This window comes from Glycine soja, chromosome 1 (genome assembly GCF_004193775.1).
Source record: "Glycine soja cultivar W05 chromosome 1, ASM419377v2, whole genome shotgun sequence".
Classification (NCBI taxonomy): domain Eukaryota; kingdom Viridiplantae; phylum Streptophyta; class Magnoliopsida; order Fabales; family Fabaceae; genus Glycine; species Glycine soja.
Genome location: NC_041002.1, coordinates 47924613 through 47943854, shown reverse-complemented (window position 1 = coordinate 47943854; position 19242 = coordinate 47924613). Strand labels below are relative to the sequence as shown.

Sequence of the window (19242 nt, the reverse complement as noted above, 5' to 3'; positions counted from 1 at the left end):
ATTATTTCCCTTTATTTGGTCACAATTTATTTTCCAATAGTTAATTGTTTTTATTTATAATTCATATTTAAAATTAGCTAATTAATTGTTTCATGTTCTCTTACCAATTACTTTCCTAGTCTCTTTTATAAATTTTATGTGGAGTCTCTCTTTCCCCGTCTTATAAATCACATCAGGAATGTTTAATTAAATAAATCCAGAATTTTTTAATTGCAAGGCAAGAAACATATTTTTGAAATACATACATTATTGGTTTGAAATGTTTTTCATATTAATCCATTATGTCCCACGTGGTGATAGAAGTTGATTGTTTACAAAGACTTAAGTTTATCCTTATTGTTGTGATCTTTATATTACTTCCCCGTGTCAACATAATTGTTAGTCATATATTATTTTATCATATCAAGAAAAAGTAATAAATAAATAAAATAGAGTGATAGTTTTACAAAATAAGTTTTATATCATTATTATTTTATTTATATATTTTCTTATTTATTATTAATATTATAAGAAAATATAAGTAAAAAAGATAATTAATGTTATATTAAAAAATTAAAATAATAATTATTTTAGAATAACTTTTCTCTTTTACATGAGAGACTGAGGGGTATAAAACAAGAATAGTTTGGTAATTTAGAATAGTAACGATTATTGTTTGCACTTATTGTACCATTGACCAACAATATAATGGTTTCTTAAAAAAAATTAAAATAACTCTTTTGAATTGGTGGGGTTTTTGTTTTGCTTCATACATTATCTATTGAAGATTTAAATAATAATTTTAAAATAAACTTTTACTATCTCATGGATTCTCCTTTCTTTTCTTGATGCTCATACTCAAACCTATAATCTCATAAAATTAATTTGCATATCTGATTCCACTTATGCGCTATCATTAGTGCAGCAGCCTATTGATGTTAGGCACCGTTATGCTTCCATTATAGCGAGTGTGCAAGAACTCTTGAGGAATACTTAGAATGTTGTGTTAAAACATTCCTTGAGGGGGGGAAATGTGTGTGCTGATTTCCTAACTAGAATGGGTTCGAATTTGGGGTCTGCATACCTTGAGTTGGATTCCCCACCTGGTCATCTCTACCAACACCGCTTGGCTGATGCTATGGGTGTGCAATTCTTTAGGGCGTAGTTTTTCTTTTTTTTGTTTTAATCATCCGATAAGAGAAAGATGTTTGAGTATCTGGATTTTGGGTCAGGAAGTAAATAAAATCTCGTCAATAATTATTTTTTTAAAATCAAATTAAAGTACTATCATTTAATCCTAATTTAAACACATTAACTATTTATGCTTAATCAATTGATTTTCTTTTCCTCTTTTGGTTATTGTTAAAATTGGCCATAAAATAACTGTTAATACCTAAAAACAATCTGATAATTAATTTTAAAAGACCCGTTTCAAAAAATAATTTGTAAAAAAGTACTACTTTAATCAAACACCTCTCTTTTATCCCGCAACCTTTATAAGGTTGGACTAGGTAAATAAATTTGTAACCTGCAACTAGATTAACTCAACCCAAAAATGCATTCCTCCACAGTGAACTAACTCAAATGAATCCAGCTGATCCAGGAAATATTCAAATACCATGAACAAGAAAAATTCCTCATTGCGAGACAAATTGCACTAAAATCATCCACACTTAATTTGTTTTTATAATATTTATTTTAATTTTTAAATTTATCAATCTTGAAAACCTGTATTATCATTATTTAGCAGAAAAACCTGTATATAGTAATAAATCCTAAACATGTCTAAATTGACTTAGACATTTTTAAAAAATAAAAATAAAATAAATTTTAATATAATAAAAACTATAAGTTATATTTTCAATTGCTGTCTTGGAAATAATAATAAAAAAATATGTAAGTAAAAAAAGTATCCTAAACACGACCTACGTTATAAAAAATAATAATTAAACAATCATTATTTACAGGCTCGACACATATAAATTAATACAAAAAAATAGCATAGTCGTAAGCAGTAGGTACATTGACTCATTTTAATATTTTTTTTATACATATACTATTTTTTTTTTATAAATTCTCATTTAAATATTTACTTCACACATCGAAATTTTCCTTTGTGTTCGTCAATCCCTAATCTATCTGACCCTATGTAGACTTGTTTTTTAAAAAAAAAAAAACATAATCAGTAGTTAGTTCTAGACTATTTGAAAAATTTTAAATATAGATTCTTAAATTAATTTTTTAATTAAGTTTATAAATTAGAAAAGTAGTTTCCTAAAATTAGTTCATGATAACTTAATATCTTCACAACGACAGTTTATAATAATTTTGAAAATCTTATAAACTCTATTAGAAAGAGTTTACATGATTATTTATTTTTTTAATTTAAAGATCTACTTATAAACTCACAAATAATTTACGATTTTTTTTAAATTATCCCAAATTTAATGAATTTGATAATCTAAAAATGTGTGAGTTATGATAAGGTATTAAAAATTGAATCCACAGGAAAGTGAGAAAGAGAGATAGCTAGAAGGTTCTAGTTTACGTAAAACTAACGTAAATTAAAATCCACGTGTCCTTCCCTCCGTGTCCTGTCTCTACCATATAAATTGGTCCCTTTATTATTACAAAGTTTCAATTTCAATTCATAGGACGTTGTTTTGTTCTGCCTTCTTCTCTCCCTCAATACAATTTTCATCCTATTCCTCAGGTAACCTCTTCGTGTAATAATTATTCTTTTTGTGCGATTCAAATTATTTGCATTTCAAATTGTTCTACTTTTCTCTACAACTTGAAGTTATTCCTTTTATTTATTCTTTATTGAGCCACATTTCTCTAGTCTATATCCATGAAGATAAATTATGAGATGTGCCGATTTGTTGTGATAATTTTTCTGAATTCATGTTTTCCCAAACTTGATTAGGAGTTGTTGGCATTGATTAGTATTATATGTTTAATGTTATGGTCTGAATTATTGAATGAACATTTTGATTGAAATTTATGTGTTTTTTGTTTTGGATTCTTCTTTTGTGAAGATCAGATAAAGAAGATGCAGAAGGGTAGAGAAGTTCGAGACAATAACATTTTTGAACCAAGACGGTTTGAAGATTTTGGCGACTTTGGATTTCATAGAAGTAGGATGCCAAGTCTTTTTGGTGGCAGGGATCCATTTGATGATCCCTTTTTCACAGACCCGTTTGATAGCTTGTTTGGTCCAAGTTCTGCATCAAGAGCAATGCAGAAGACAAACAGAGAAAAAGGAATAGTTATAGAAGAAATAGACTCTGATGATGAGGGGGCTGATAATGGCCCTGAAACTGGAGAGAAAGATTTTGATAAGAAAAAATCTAAATCGACCATGGAACCGTCAATTGAGTATCCAGATGATGATGTTAATGGTAATGTTCTCTTTCTGTTAATTTTATTTTATTATTGTTGTTAGGTATTTCCGAGGTTTTAAATTGCGGTTGTGATCGTGATTTTGTTGCATTCAATGGTATTGTGGAAAATTGCTGACGAATTTTGTTGATGAGGTCACAATTGTGGTTGCCTTGTGCTCACAGATAATCCTAAAACCTTGACCTTGACGTTGCTGCTCAATTTGTGGTCAAAACTACTTTATGAAATTCCATTAACTTTGCTTGTGGATTCATAGCCTGTTTTCGACTTAGGTAAAGGAGGAAGGAGGAGGGTTATGTTAGACTCTTCACAGTCAATGTAAAATTCGACAATTTTAAAATTTAGCCTTTTAACTGAGTCAAATAATATTAATTGATGTAGTTAATTTTACATACTGAGATAAGTTATTTTTTTGTATTATTAGGTATTTTGATTAACATTTTTTTTATTTGCTTTACTAATATATGTATTGTTGTGTGATTGCTAACAGAGAGGAAGAACAGTGATGTAACTTACAAGAATGACCATTGCATGGCTGAACCCAAGGCTCGCAAGTTTTCTTTTCAGACAAGCAGAGTAACATATGGCGGAATAGATGGTGCATACTATACATCTACTAGAATCAGAAGGATGGGGGCTAATGGGGTATGAGACTTCCTTTTACTGTCAATTGTTCTTGGGATTATATTATAGTTATAATTTGTTATTATTATTATTATTATTATTATTATTATTATTATTAAGTTTAAATATCTTTTTAATTCATATAATTTAAGTTTTTTTTTTGTTTTAGTCCTTATAAATTATGTTTGTTTTGTTTTTGTCCTTATGATCCTTTAGATAATGTTTTTTTTTTATAAGGATTGAAATAAAAAAAAACACTGAATTACAAAGATAAAAAATGTATTTAAACCTTATTGTTATTATTATTATTATTTTCGCTAATGCTATCTTTGTGATTCAGGAGGTAATGGAGGAAAACAAAGAAGCTGACACAACAACAGGCCAGGCATCACATAGGAGGATCACCAGAGGAATCCATGACAAGGTGTGTTTATCTTATTGGTCTAATAATGTACCTCTCTTGTAAGTTGTAATGTCACTGTGAATTAATGAAAAAAGCCAATATCATAACAATTATGAGTCTCCAAGTTTACTGCTCGCAAAGCTCCTATCAGAAAAGACTGTTATTTTGTTCTGGTTTTTGTCCAGTTGTTTAACTTCCATGTTTATACGAAAGGAAATGTAGAATTTTATAATTAGTATGGAAACTAAGCTTGCTTTTATGTGTGAAGGGTCATTCAGTTTTGAGGAAGCTCGACTCAGATGGTAAGGTTGATACCACACAAACACTCCACAATCTTAATGAAGGTTTGTTCATGCTGGTTTATCTGATTATTTGTTTGACAGTATCTAGAGAGGTAGAATTTTCTCTCTCTTCAATATTGATTTATTTATTTGTTTTTTAATATTTCAGATGAGCTTGCAGGATTTGAAGAAGCATGGAAAGGAAATAATATGGCACAATTGCCCGGATTTGATGTGCATAGGAAGGAGGGTAAGCTTTCATTTTTCCCCACTTAGTCAACAAGTATCCTGCCTATTATGTGCTCAATATAGTTTCTTATCTCACTTCTGTTTTTTTTTAAAGTGTTAGTTCAACTTCAGAAGTTTCTTGACAAATTTCTTGTTCGCTAGCATGGGAAAATTATGCATTTTGTATTGTTATATGCTCAATATTTTTGGAACTTTGATTTTAACCGTGCCAAATGACATCTTGTGATCCATGTAGCCGATATCATCTAGTGGGATAAGACTTTGTTTTTTTTTTTTTTGGTATGCTTATATTTGATTATTATTGATATAATTTGTGGCTGAAATCATGATGCAAAATAACTTGAACTTAGTTTACATTGAAATTTTCAGTCAATGCTGAGTGAATTTTTCATTGCCATGTTCCTGTTCACAGACGAAATATTAATTACAGTTTCAATTTTCAAAATTCAATAATTGTATTACTATTTATGTAATGGTTCGCTCCATTAGAAAATAAGAAAGCTTCCACAATTAAGGACAATGAATAATTGAACATGGTTTGATTGATTTGTCTCTTCTTAAGTTAAGTGGATAAAGTATTTCATGTCGTCCACGAATAGAGAAATCCTGAACACCGTGCTGCAGGATTGTTATGAGTATAATGTTTTGGCAAAGTAAAATTTTCCATCTTTGTTTTGAATTGTTTTGGCACAATTTTATGTGATCTCTCCTGCAATTAGTAAAAGGTTTGCCAATGCATGTGGCTCTCACACTTGGTGGGGTCTGAAGAAGGTAGATGTACACAGCCTTATCCACAAGTAGAGAGGATGTTTCCTATATTTGAACCAATGCCTTCTCTAGGTCACATGCAAGTTTAGTAGCATACTAGCATACCTTAGTGTTTGGAGGTTCCTTGCTAAGCAAAGCAAAGGTATGAGAGAGGGTAAATGTATGCAAGGGTAAGGCTGGGTATAATTACCCTTCCTCATACCTTCACTTAGTGAGGAGCTTCTGGACACTGCAGTACGCTAATATGCTACTAAACTTGCCTGACTAGACATATGATCTGTAAATGGGGTGTCCTTATCAGTGTTGTCTACTTATTGATCACAGACAACTCTAATATGTTCTGATGGTTATTTAATTTGTATGCCAATCTGTTAACACAACAACAATAACAACAACAACAACAACAACGCCTTATCCCACTAGGTGGGGTCGGTTACATGGATCAACTTCCGCCATAATGTTCTATCAAGTACCATACTTCTATCCAAATCATTAAGTTCGAGATCCTTCTTGATAACCTCTCTTATAGTCTTTTTGGGTCTTCCTCTGCCTCGAATTGTTTGCCTTCTCTCCATCTGGTCTACTCTCCTCACTACAGAGTCTACCGGTCTTCTCTCTACATGCCCAAACCACCTAAGTCTATTTTCCACCATCTTCTCTACAATAGGCGCTACTCCAACCCTCTCTCTAATAGCTTCGTTTCTAATTTTATCCTGTCGAGTCTTACCACACATCCACCGCAACATCCTCATCTCCGCTACACCTACTTTAGTCTCATGTTGGCTCTTGACCGCCCAACATTCTGTTCCGTACAAAATCGCCGGTCTTACCGCAGTCCGATAAAACTTTCCCTTTAGCTTGATCGGTACCTTTGCATCACATAACACCCCCGATGCTTTTCTCCATTTCATCCATCATGCTTGAATGCGATGATTCACATCCCCTTCAATTTCTCCATCATCCTGTATTACAGACCCAAGATATTTAAACCGTGTCACAATCTTCCAAAATATATATGTAAAATCATTGTTTAATCATGACTGATTTTAACATGAAATGTTTAATTAAATATTGTATGAGTTAAGAGCACAGCAACGTTGCAGATTCTAGCAGTGGCAAGCATAACAGAAAGCAGGTTTGGCCACTTCAGTATTTGGAGCCAGCAGGAAGATCGAGAGGATTTCCATCAAACTATGAGGCAGGAACCGATTCCGGGGGCAGAACAAAGAAAGTTGTTAGAATCAATATTGAGTGAATGTTAGGATTTAGTTCCCAATCTGTTTGTAAATGCGCAATTGAGGTGTGCTTTGGTGTCTTTTGGTTTAGGCTCATGCTGCTTAGTTAAAAGCATTGTGATTTCTTTGGTAATAAAACTTTTCGTGTACAACAGTTAATTGTAATCTGTAACCATGTTGAATCATGAGATCATCTATTTTTTATTTGCACGTCTTAGCAGCTTTTTTCATCTGTAAAATATGCGATGCAAAGTAAGTGCTAATACCAGCACGAGTAGACATGAAAATTGGCCTTTCGAAAACATTAGTCATTAAGAAATGTTGTTTCAAAGGTTTTTTTTTTTATTTTTTTATTATCAGATTATCTTTTATTATTAGATAACGATTAGAGGTTTACTTTGTATTATTGATTATTAGATTAATCCTATGTAATCAATAGTGATTATATTTACTTATTGTAAATGAATAGAAAAATTAATAGTGATTATATTTACTTGTTGTAAAATTGAAAAATTAAGTACAAGATCAAATAAAAATAGTGTTAAGATATAATATAAAAGGGAAGGATAACTCTTTATGAGTAAGCTTTTGGAATTAAATTAAAGTCAAACTCACATTCTAAGGTTAAAAAAACAAATTAAGTGTGATCCCCCCAACACACACAACATATTATAGTATACCCTTTTAACATTGTATTACAGTGGTACCATCTTTCATGATCTCTTTAGCCATCATTCTCAATTGGATTTCCAAAATGTTTCAACTCCAATTAGTCACCACTTTCACTCTGCCTTTGATGACCATTTGCAACCATTTTTAAGCGCCTCCCCACTTCAGACTAGGGTTTTCTTTGATCCTATTTACTTCGTGTGTGCAGTATTTGCGATGTCGCGCTTTCTGTCACTATTTGGTAGCTACCCCACCAATCCTTTTTTTGGCTGTGATTTTTTACCATTGTTGCTTATCTTTGATAACCTCCACGGTATCTAGCACGCAACCAAACACCGTGAAGTTCACGTGTGCTCTCCTTTCTAACGCGTGATGCATCTTTGGTCCATTGGTTTTCTCTATTTCTTTCTCACAGTGATAAAATAAAAAAATGGCTTTCTTTCCTTTCCATAAACATAATCTACCCTTTCTACCCTTTTATGGCTTTTTCTGGTGAAAACTTAGATGTTGAAGCATTGGCAGGCGGCCGTTGATCGATGAATTGAGAAAGGAAAAGACCAAGGATACCATTTCAATAGAGAAAGGCATTGTTTCTCTCTCCAACTCAAGATGTCCTCTCTCTTTCCTTATCTCTTTCTACCTGAGAGTGTGCTTCTTTCACAAGTGAGCAATACTGATACCAATACAGAAGGCAATCACAAGGAAACAGGGGACTACGCAATAACAAGCAGTAGGCCAAATAGGGCTATCGTGAAGCCTACTTACCTGCAGGACTATGTGTGACGCGCGCATCACCAGAACGCCAACTCCTCAGCAGTTGTTAGCTCAGGCAGTTGATGAATAATTCTGTTGCAACAAACTTTATGCATTTCAGTTGAATGTCAATTGTATAAATAATAAGAGCAACTGAAATAAAGATAGAAGAATTCAGACTTATATCAATTTCCTTAGATTTACTTTCTCTTTATCTCTCTCAGTCCTCTATCAACTGGTCCGACCATGCCCGAGCACCACACTCGTCAAGTCACAACGGACAAATTGGAAGAAGCTATCAGCCGCCTCAGCCTTGGCCATACCAACCTCAACACTAGAGTTGAATCCATTCATACCACTCTTACCACGAAAATCAATTCTCTTATCGAACGTTTTGCTTCCATACCTACCGCGAAAATTGACTCCCTTATCGAACGATTTGCTTCCATACCAATGCCTCCACATTTGCTGTCTCCGTCACCATTTCCGCCACTTTCTCCAGCTCACCGCCACCACATGAAGCTCGATGTGTCGCGCTTTGACAGCAACGATCCCCTTGGTTGGATATTCAAAATATCCCAATTTTTCGATTACCAAGGAATACCCGACCACGAGCGCCTCACTATCGCGTCCTTTTACATGGACGACCCCGCGTTGTCCTGGTATCAGTGGATGTTGATACCAATGCAGAAGGCAATCACAAGGAAACAGGGGACAACACAGTAACAAACAGCAGGCCAAAGAGGGTTATCGTGAAGCCTACTTACCTGCAGGACTATGTGTGACGTGGGTATCACTAGAACGCCAACTCCTCAGCAGTTGTTAGCTCAGGCAGTTGATGATTAGTTTGCAGTTGATGAATAATTATGTTGCAACAAACTTTATGCATTTCAGTTGAATGTCAATTGTATAAATAAGGCAAATTTATGAAAGGGGATTAGTTTTAAAATCTAATTACCAAAAAGGGTCTCTTTTTAAACAATTTGCAACCAGGGTCTGTTTTTTGATGGGTACCGCCATTGAAGTTGGCGAGAAGCTTGGTGCCACCATTGAAGATGGTGAGAAAGCTTGGTACCGCCATTAAAGATGGCGAGATAGCAGCTTACATGGAGGGTGCCGCTCGTGCTACTGGCGAGACACATCTCGCCTTCACCATTGGCGAGATATGTCAGATAATACAAAAATGACGAGGTCCTTGGGTGAATAAATATAATACAAAAATTCCAAATAAGCATCCGCTGCTTCCAAAAGGCAGAAGGGCCCCACCATCACCTTATTCGTGAGAGCACCGTTGGATAGTTCCAACACACAGTGGAACACGACACCGTTTGGTAGGGAATTAAAAAATAAAAATAAGAACAGACACACAATGTAATAATAGTATAAAAATGAAGCAGCAAGGGGATTAGAACATGGTAAACCACGGCAAAACAAAATCCCAAACTCTCTCTTACATTTCACACTCTTCATCTCCGTCCGTCGCGGCTCGGCTCAGCTTCACTGCACAGCGCGACCAACACACCATTCCGATGGCTTCTTTGGCTTGTCTCTGACCCACTCTCGGCGGCCGCAGCGCCTCCTAAATGTCTGTCATCGAAACCCCTGCCATCCACCACCGCAACGAGGGCGCAACCGATCACCGTCACCCTTCCAAGTGTTGGAAGAAGAAGAATATTTTATTTCATTTGCCACACAAAATACAAGAGTATGATCCCCTATTTATACTAAAATAGAGTGACCACTCACATAATTTGCTTATTCAAGAATACTGAATGCTCACATAATTGCTTATTCAAGACTTTGTAACTTACAACCTTACAACTTTCATCTTCCACAATTTAAGGCTCATAAAACTTGTTATTATTATTTTTCTAATTAATATCTAACATCCTCCCTTAATTGGAAAATTCTTCTGCACACCAAGTCTTGCTCACAATCTTCAAAAATCTTCAAATTTGAGAGGCTTGGTGAAAATATCCGCAACTTGATCTTGAGTTTTCACATGAGTCAATTCTACTTCTTTCTTTGTAATGCACTCTCTAATGAAATGATACCTTGTATCTATATGCTTACTTCATTCATGGAACACCAGATTCTTGGCAAGCTCTTGTGCAGATCTATTATCAACATAGATCTTTGTGCTTTCCTTTTGCAACAACTGAAGTTCCTCCAACAATCTTCTTAGCCAAATGGCATGACATGTGCAAGAAGTTGCAGCTACATACTCGGCTTCACAAGTAGAAAGTGTCACAATGCCTTGCTTCTTAGAACTCCATGTAAAAACACAATCACCCATAAAAAATACAAATCCGGTAGTACTTTTTCTATCATCAACATCTTTGGCAAAATCACTATCACAAAATCCCACAAGCTTATAGTTATTGGAGGGAGAATAAAACAATCCAAAATCAATTGTACCTTTCAAGTAACGAAGAATTCTTTTTGTGGCTTTTAGATGAGGAGAGGTAGGAGCCTCCGTAAAGCGACACACAACTCCCACCGCATATAGAATATCGGGCCTTGTATTGGTTAGATACCTTAAACTCCCCACAAGACTCTTGAAGACCATGGAGTCTACCTTCTTTCCTTCATCAAACTTTGTGATAACTTCAAGCCACCTTCCATAGGTGTGTTCATGGGATTGCAATCAAGCATATTAAATTTCTTCAACACTTCTTTTGTGTAGCTTTCTTGTGAGACAAAGATACCATTCTCCGTTTGCTTCACTTCCATTCCCAAGTAATATGACATGAATCCCATATTTGTCATATCAAATTCATGAGACATGGATTCCTTGAAGTCTTCAAACAAATTTGGGTTATTGCCGGTAAAGATAAGGTCATCCACATAAAGACAAATAAATAAGACATCACCATTATTAAAATTTTTAACATAAAGAGCATACTCATTCTGACAACGAACAAACCCATTGTCTTGGAAGTACTTGTCAATGCGAGTATTCAATGCCCTCGGTGCTTGCTTTAGACCATACAACGCCTTGTTCAATTTCAAGACTTTTCCTTCTTGACCTTCGATGACAAAACCCATTGGTTGTTCAACATAGACATCTTCTTCAAGATAGCCATTTAGAAATGCCGATTTACATCAAGCTGAAAAATTCTCCACTTCATTTGAGCTGCCAAGGAAATAAGAAGACGAATGGTCTCCATGCGGGCAACCGGTGCAAACACTTCATCATAATCAACTCCATATTGTTGCTTATAACCTTCAGCTACAAGTCTTGCTTTGTGTCTCTCAACCTCTCCTTTTGCATTCTTCTTGATTTTGAACACCCATTTGACTCCAATTGCTTCATGACCTTTGGGAAGGCTTGATAACTCCCAAGTGTTGTTCTTCTCAATAGTTTTGATTTCTTCTTCCATGGCTTGTCTCCACCTTTTTTCTTTCATTGCTTCATCAAAGTTTAAGGGTTCACTGTCAACAAAAAGACAAAACAAATCATTTATAACTTCAGTTTCATCATATAATTCTTGAATATTTCTCATTCTTCTTGGCCTTTCACTTGAACTCCCTTCGGAAGATGATGAGGCTTCATTGGTTGAAGGAGTTGGTGAAAGTGCTGGAGTTGAATCATTTGGAGTCAAGGCTTCTTCATCTATTTCTTCAAAGTACGGGAAAAAATCATAAGTGTCTTCTTTCTCCTCCCAATTCCATGTGCCTTCTTCATAGAACTCGACATCTCGGCTCACAATTGTCTTTCCATTGTTTGGATTGTACAATTTGTAGCCTTTTGAGCTTGCATCATAGCCAATGAACACATGTTTCTCACTTCGATCATCAAGCTTGAATCTTCCTTGGTTGGGTACATGAGCATATGCAATGCTCCCAAATACTCTTAAATGATCAACTCTTGGCTTCACTCCACTCCATGCTTCTTGTGGTGTTTGATCTTTGACATTCTTTGTTGGGGAGCAATTGGACAAATAAACGGCACATGCAACAGCTTCGGCCCAAAATTCCTTTGGCATATTTTTAGCCTTTAACATACATCTAGTCATATTAAGAATAGTTCTATTTTTTCTCTCTGCTACCCCATTTTGTTGTGGAGATTTAGGAACCGTTAGAGGACGACGAATCCCATATTTTTCACAAAATTTATTAAATTCTTTTGATGTGAATTCGTCACCTCTATCGGATCTTAGAGCTTTGATTACATAACCACTCTCCTTTTCCACAAGAGCTTTAAAATTTTTAAAAGCTACAAATGCCTCAGATTTTTGCTTTAGAAAATAAACCCAAGTCTTTCTACTATAATCATCAATAAAAAGCAAGAAATATTTATTGTTACCACATGAAGGAGGATTGATTGGGCCATACACATCGGTGTAAACAAGTTGGAGAGGCTCATTTGCTCTTGAATTAGCTTCTTTTGGAAAACTCCTTCTTGCATGCTTTCCAAGGAGACATGCTTCACACAATTGATTAGGATGGTTGATGTGAGGCATCCCTTTCACCATCTTCTCTCCTAAGGATTTTAGTGCTCCAAAATTCAAGTGCCCAAATCTCATATGCCAACACCATGATTCATCTTTTATGCTAGCCTTCAAACATTTTGCTTCATTGGTTTTAATGTTCAAAGTGAACATTCTATTTCTTGACATAAACACCTTGGCAATCAAATTAGAATTTTTATCTCGAAGCCATAAACAACAATCTTTCATATGAATTTCATACCCCTTTTCAACAAGTTGTCCCAAACTCAAAATATTGCTTTTTAGTTTAGGAACATAGTAAACATCCGTGATTAATTTGTGAGCACCATCTTTTAAAGAAATTAAAATGGTACCTTTTCCTTGGATTTGCAACTTGGAAGAATCTCCAAATAAAACATTTCCTTTCACCTTCTCATCAAGTTCCACAAATTTCTCTTTGCATCCACACATGTGATTGCTTGCTCCATTGTCAAGATACCATAAGCATTTGTCTTCCTTCTTACCATTATTAAGTGATAGTAGTAGTGTTGACTCTTCAACTTCTTTATCTTCTTTATCATCAACAAGATTGACCTTCTCTTCAACATTTGTTCTACACTTCCAAGAGTAATGGCCATATTTATGACAATTAAAACATTCAACATTAGATTTATTATACCTCCTTTCATATGCTTTTTCATAATTGTTTCTACCTCTTCCTCTTCCACAACTTCTAGTGGATTGATGGCTCCTCCATTCATTATTGTCAAAATTATCACGATCTCCTCTTCCTCCTCTTCCTTGATGATGAAGACGACGAGGATTTCTTGGACTTAGTCTGTGTGAGGATGCGGAAAGACGAGGCCAAGGCGGTGAATTCCTGGTCCGCCTCCTCCTCCGACGCCGGCGGCTGCTCCGCCTTGCAGCGCCAGCAGCGATCGCACATCCAGTTCTTCTTGCGAATGATGTGTGGCGGAAACACGATTGTGATGCAAGCCTTCCCCGAAGACAGCGTAACGCCCTTGTCAAGCCCCGTAACGCCAATGGAGTTGGCGGATCCAACGTGGATGTGTCTCGCCAGTAGCACGGGCGGCACCCTCCACGTAAGCTGCTATCTCGCCATCTTCAATGGCGGTACCAAGCTTTCTTGCCATCTTCAATGGCGGCACCAAGCTTCTCGCCAACTTCAATGGCGGTACCCATCAAAAAATAGACCCTGGTTGCAAATTGTTTAAAAAGAGACCCTTTTTGGTAATTAGTTTTTAAAACTAACCCCCTTTCGTAAATTTGCCGTATAAATAATAAGAGCAACTGAAATAAAGATAGAAGAATTCAGACTTATCTCAATTTCCTTAGATTTACTTTCTTTTTATCTCTCTCAGTCCTCTATCAAATACCCATCGCCATTGTGCACCTTTGTTGGTTACCATCGAGCCATCATTTATTTGGCACAATCATACAATTGGAATTGCCTTTCATTTCTCTTGGGTTAATCATATTTGTAAAAAACTTCTTCATATGACAAATAGGCTTTAGCTTGAAGAGGAGTATGATGTTACATGGTATTTATTATTATATAGCAATTAAGAGTTTATTCTTATTACTTATTATTAGACTGATCATATGTAATGAATATTAATTTTATGTTTATTATAAAAAAGGAATAAGTGTGATCATCCAAAATGTACAATATATACAATAAATCCTTTCAACATTTATTAAACATGCTTAATTTATGGGACCTTGTAGCCTGGAATATAAGCAATTTTTTTTTTCGGGAATGTAAAACCAGTGATTTTTTTTGGTTGAAAGCATCTTTCAAAATCCACATTGTGTTGTTATTGTGCTATATGATCACATGAAAATCTTTAACATTTTTTTATTGATAAATGTTAGTTTGTTAGTTTTTGTTAGAAATATAAGTGTGAGAGATTTACCATTTCTCTCTCTTCTCCCTTCATTCTTAAGTCCTCATTTCTATCCATAGGTCAATCTTATATCTCCATGAAAATCTTTAGCATGGTAATGATATATATAGAAGAGCGATTTTCTAGTAGTGTGAAGTGGGAAATCAAGTTACACTATCCCTTCACACTACTAGAAAAGTGATAATTTCTTTTGAATTAATTTGTGAAAAATAATCCACAAGAAATTCCTACTAATTTTTATTTGAAGAAAATCAATAGGAAATACTTGCGGATTTTATAGGGATATATAATTTCCAGGAAATACCTACGATTTTCTTGTGGACATGTATTTGTAGGTAAAATTTATTAATATTATAATAATGTGGTAGGAAAATTAGGATAAAATTTCATGTGAATTTACTAGCAAATTTAGTTCCACAATAAATATTTTTTTATATCAATAGTTTTAAAATTATTTCAAGAACTCTTTAATTTGTCAAACACTCGTAACCTGAATTAGAGATTTAGAGTATAGAAATATGGTATTTGTGCCTCTGGCACCGTAAATTCTTTAGTGCCAATGACCTAAAATCTCTTCTCTAAAAAGAAAAGTCAATTGAAGCTTGTCTCTTCTCTTGTTCTTTTAAGTTTGTCTCTTCGCTCTCAATTTGATTTACGCTTGTTTTTCTTCTCAACCTTTATGTTATTTTTTTCTATTGAGAATCATTAAATTGGTATTTTCTTTTGCTTGTTACCATTAAATTCCTCATCAAGGTTGATTCTATGAAACTCTCATCATTATCTTTCAAAGATTATTTTGTTCAAATGGGATCTTAGGGTTTGGACTCTCCTCAAAGGATTTGAACACATTAGAATATGAAATTGTTGTTGAGAGTTGTCGTAATGATGTGTTGTATTTAATCTTTAATTAGTAAGTGTTTTAGTTAGGATTCTTTGCATTATTGGTTGTTTAGGTATTTGTTTTTGTTCATTGCATTTTGTTCTTTTTGTCAAACTTGTTATGCCATGGGTGTTTTAATGTGTTCAGGAACCATGTTGACTTGACCTTTGGTGCTAATTGAAGTTTTTCTAGTAAATGTTGGACTTTCATGATTAGACTTGGCCATCAAGGACCTTTTTGGAAGGAAAAGAGAGTTATTTATTGATGGTTCCATTTGTCATGAACGTGCCATCCATTGGATTTTCTTATTTCGTGTATTTGGGCCTCAACAATTTTTGGTTCATGCTTTTAAATAGTAGGCATTGCCATGCTTTTAAATAGTAGGCATTGTTACGTACACCCAATAATTTCGTGATTTTTCCATTTTTTCCTTCTATAAAAGGGATATAGATCAGCTAATCAGTATGAGGCTTACGGATTAGCTTATTCATATGAGCTCAATCCGTAAGCCTTACGTTCAAACCAACTGAGCTAATAGACCAATTATATTATAAAATAAATAATATTGCTATATATAACACTATAATTTTTAATGTATATTTAGTGTGCATGTAAATTTAAATAATAAATTTTGTGACAATTAATTTTGATATAAGTCATACGAATTATTTAATTAGTATATTTTTTATAATTAAAAAATATTTACTATTAAAAAAATCAATTTATTAATAAACTAAAAAACATATTTTTGAAAAAATTAAAAAAAATACTTACGGATCACGTAATCTGTATGATGTATACAGATTATGTAATTCATAAAAATAAAAAACACTTAAGGGCATTTTTGAAAATCTGTTTTAATTTATGGGTGCACAAGCAATATGCCTGGCGCACCTAACAAAGCCATTAAATAGCTTAGAAAAGCTTTTTAGAAGAGTTTAACTCTGAGTATTGACCGCTTACGAGAGCTTTGGAGTTTGATTACCTTTTGCTTTTCTTCGATTGATACTCTTTCCTTCTCTTTTATGTTTTCCCAGGGGTTGTTTATGACTATGTGTGAGTAGTCCTCTTTCTTTATTGTAATTTATACATGTTAGACAATCACTCTTTCCATGATTTTAGACACTAAAGGATGAACTAAAAGGTAAACCAACACATTAGAGCAATCAGAGGAGACCTTAGGCTTTAATTCATGACAATAGAATTAAACCTAGGTGGATAAAATAAATTAGTAAAAAACATAAATTTTTTAATTGAATATAACACCATAATGATAAATGATTTTTTTTCCTTGTGAAATAACATATATAAATGAATTTTTTACCATTAAGAAAATGAAAGTTTTCAATTAGACACATCTTTGTTTCTTGAAAAAAAATCACATTAGATTAATTCGTCATTAAAAGAAAATTAGAAAAAAATTGAATTGATAAATTAATTGAATAAGAATCTTGATGGGACATTTCGAATCCAAAGTTTTCTAAATTTGAATTTCCTTCTAATCTTATCTTTATTTTTTTATCTTTATGTTATTTGTATTCTTTACCTTTCTAATTCAAATATTCTGAAAATAAAATTATTATTTTTTATATTATTTATTTATAATAATAATAATAATTATTATTATTATTATTATTAAGTTGAAAAATGTGATTTCTATATATTTTTATATGATTACCTGATGACTACCAACCGTGCACTTGCGGTTTTCTGACATCGCGTAAACAAGGAGCATTAGGGTATTTGATTTGGAGAACTCTGAGCATCGACTCGCTAATCGTGAATTTGAAGTGGTAGAGGTGAGGTGCATTCTTCTTTGTTTTTTGGTGAGCATTTCTGAAATTTCAATGATTCTTTTTCAGTGCTTATTATGAAATTGAGTCTTCACATTCGAGAAGCCTAATTTCCGCTTGTGTAATGTGCATTTTGAGAAGCCTAATTTTTGTTTGTTTAATGTGTTTTGCAAGAGGCCTAATTTTTGTTTGTGAAATCTTTGCTTTGGAGAAACCCTAATTTCCATTTGTTTAATGTGTGTTTTAAGATGCCGAATTTCGGTTTGTGTAATCTTTGCTTTCGAGAAGTTTTATTTCCATTAATTACTGTGTTTAATTTTGTAGGTTTGAAACTAGGTGGAAAAGCTCTGATTCTAACTACTAAGAAGAAGCGTGTATGTAACTAACTACTTGGAATTCAATTTGATGTGTATGGTTCTTGCTATCTGTTTTGTTTTTTTTTTTAAGACGAATGTTTCTGTTGTGAAATTTTAGGAGAAGGTTATCAATTTGTTGTCTTATGCGACACACACACACATATATAATATCCGAATAAAAGTAGGGATAAAATTAGGATATGATAATTGTCTCTCTTTAATGTCGCATGATAGAGAAAACAAAATAGTGAAACCAATAAAACAAAAGGACATTGAAGTCTTATAACACTAAACATAAGACCTTGAAGTCTTATAAAAACGTAAAATGAAGGACGTTGAAGTCTTATAGGACATAAAAGCATATGACTTTAACATTGAAGTCTTGTAAAGCATAAAAGCAATAGACGTTGAAGTCTCGTAAAACATAAAAAACAGAAGATATGAAGTTTTGTAAAACATAGAAATCGAAGTCTCTTAAAACATAAAAATAGAAGACATGGAGTTTTGTAAAACAAAAACAAAAAAACATGAAGTCTTGTAAATTATAAAAACAAATGACATGAAGTCTTGTAAAACATGAAAACAGAAGACATGAAGTCTTGTAAAACATAAAAATGGAAGACATGAAGTCTTGTAAAACATAAAAATGGAAGACATTGAGTTTACTTTCGACACTTGAAGAGGTATTGCCCCTAACCTAGAATCTTGTTCATCCTGAAGCAAAGTACAAAAAAATTACAAATAAAAATAGTATAAGTATAAAATAAATATGCTCTAAAAAATATGAACATGTTTTGTAAAGAATCAATTCTCAAACTGATCAGAACAATATTTTTAAAAAATGCATCAATGAGAAATTAAAGCACAAAGATGAAATTCTCAGAAACAAAAAAGAAGATAATCCATAATTATACTAACAGAATATCAAAGCATGGATAAATTAGTCAAAATAAACTCGCGTAAGTTTTTCAAAAAAATTAAAATAATAAATAAGGTAATAAAATACTGAAATTTAATACAAAAAGATAAATAAATAAAAAAGATAAGTTAACAAATTTTTGAAGATCATGGTTGAGGAGCTCAGTCTCCCGTTCCTCCAATAAAATAATCAACCAAATCTGCATGTCTTCATCATCCTCAACTCTTCCTCCATCTCCTTGGGCAGCTCCTTGAGCATTTGCAGGTCTTGTCTCCTCCTGAAAAATAGGTCTGTCTCCAGGCCGTGCAACAGTGACTCTAAATCGCTTGGTAGTAGGCCAAGGGTAAAAGGTAGGGTTCTGGCGATGCTGATGCTTTGTGAATGGTACAAGTTGTCATTCAACTGCATTTGTCCCCTATGATTTATTGTCTACTAGTCAGCCAAATGATGCATGTATGTGTGCATCTGGAGTTTCATCCTCTGCAAATAGGTTATAAGATGAACTCCAAGGATGATGGCTGAAGTGGAGGTGGTGGTGCATCTGATGCTGACTAATGATGTTGATCTTGC

The 19242-nt window shown here is 33.7% G+C and overlaps 1 protein-coding gene across 4 annotated transcripts; it reads left to right on the top strand.

Annotated features, from left to right (window-relative positions):
• Nucleotides 1–2624: 2624 nt before the first annotated feature.
• On the top strand, nucleotides 2625–17812 carry LOC114417481. 4 transcript variants are annotated; one of them, XM_028382738.1, is made up of 7 exons: nucleotides 2625–2692; nucleotides 3023–3380; nucleotides 3872–4026; nucleotides 4346–4429; nucleotides 4677–4752; nucleotides 4859–4939; nucleotides 6792–7151. In XM_028382738.1, exons 2-7 carry the CDS (start codon nucleotides 3032–3034, stop codon nucleotides 6959–6961), a joined length of 915 nt encoding a protein of 304 aa, XP_028238539.1. In that variant the 5' UTR covers nucleotides 2625–2692; nucleotides 3023–3031; the 3' UTR covers nucleotides 6962–7151. The 4 variants fall into 4 exon arrangements, with proteins under 4 accessions (XP_028238539.1, XP_028238541.1, XP_028238542.1 ...); XM_028382740.1 differs by having other exon boundaries at nucleotides 3018–3380; nucleotides 6810–7151; XM_028382741.1 differs by lacking the exon at nucleotides 6792–7151 and adding an exon at nucleotides 17722–17812 and having other exon boundaries at nucleotides 2636–2692; nucleotides 3018–3380.
• The last annotated feature ends 1430 nt before the right edge of the window (nucleotides 17813–19242 follow it).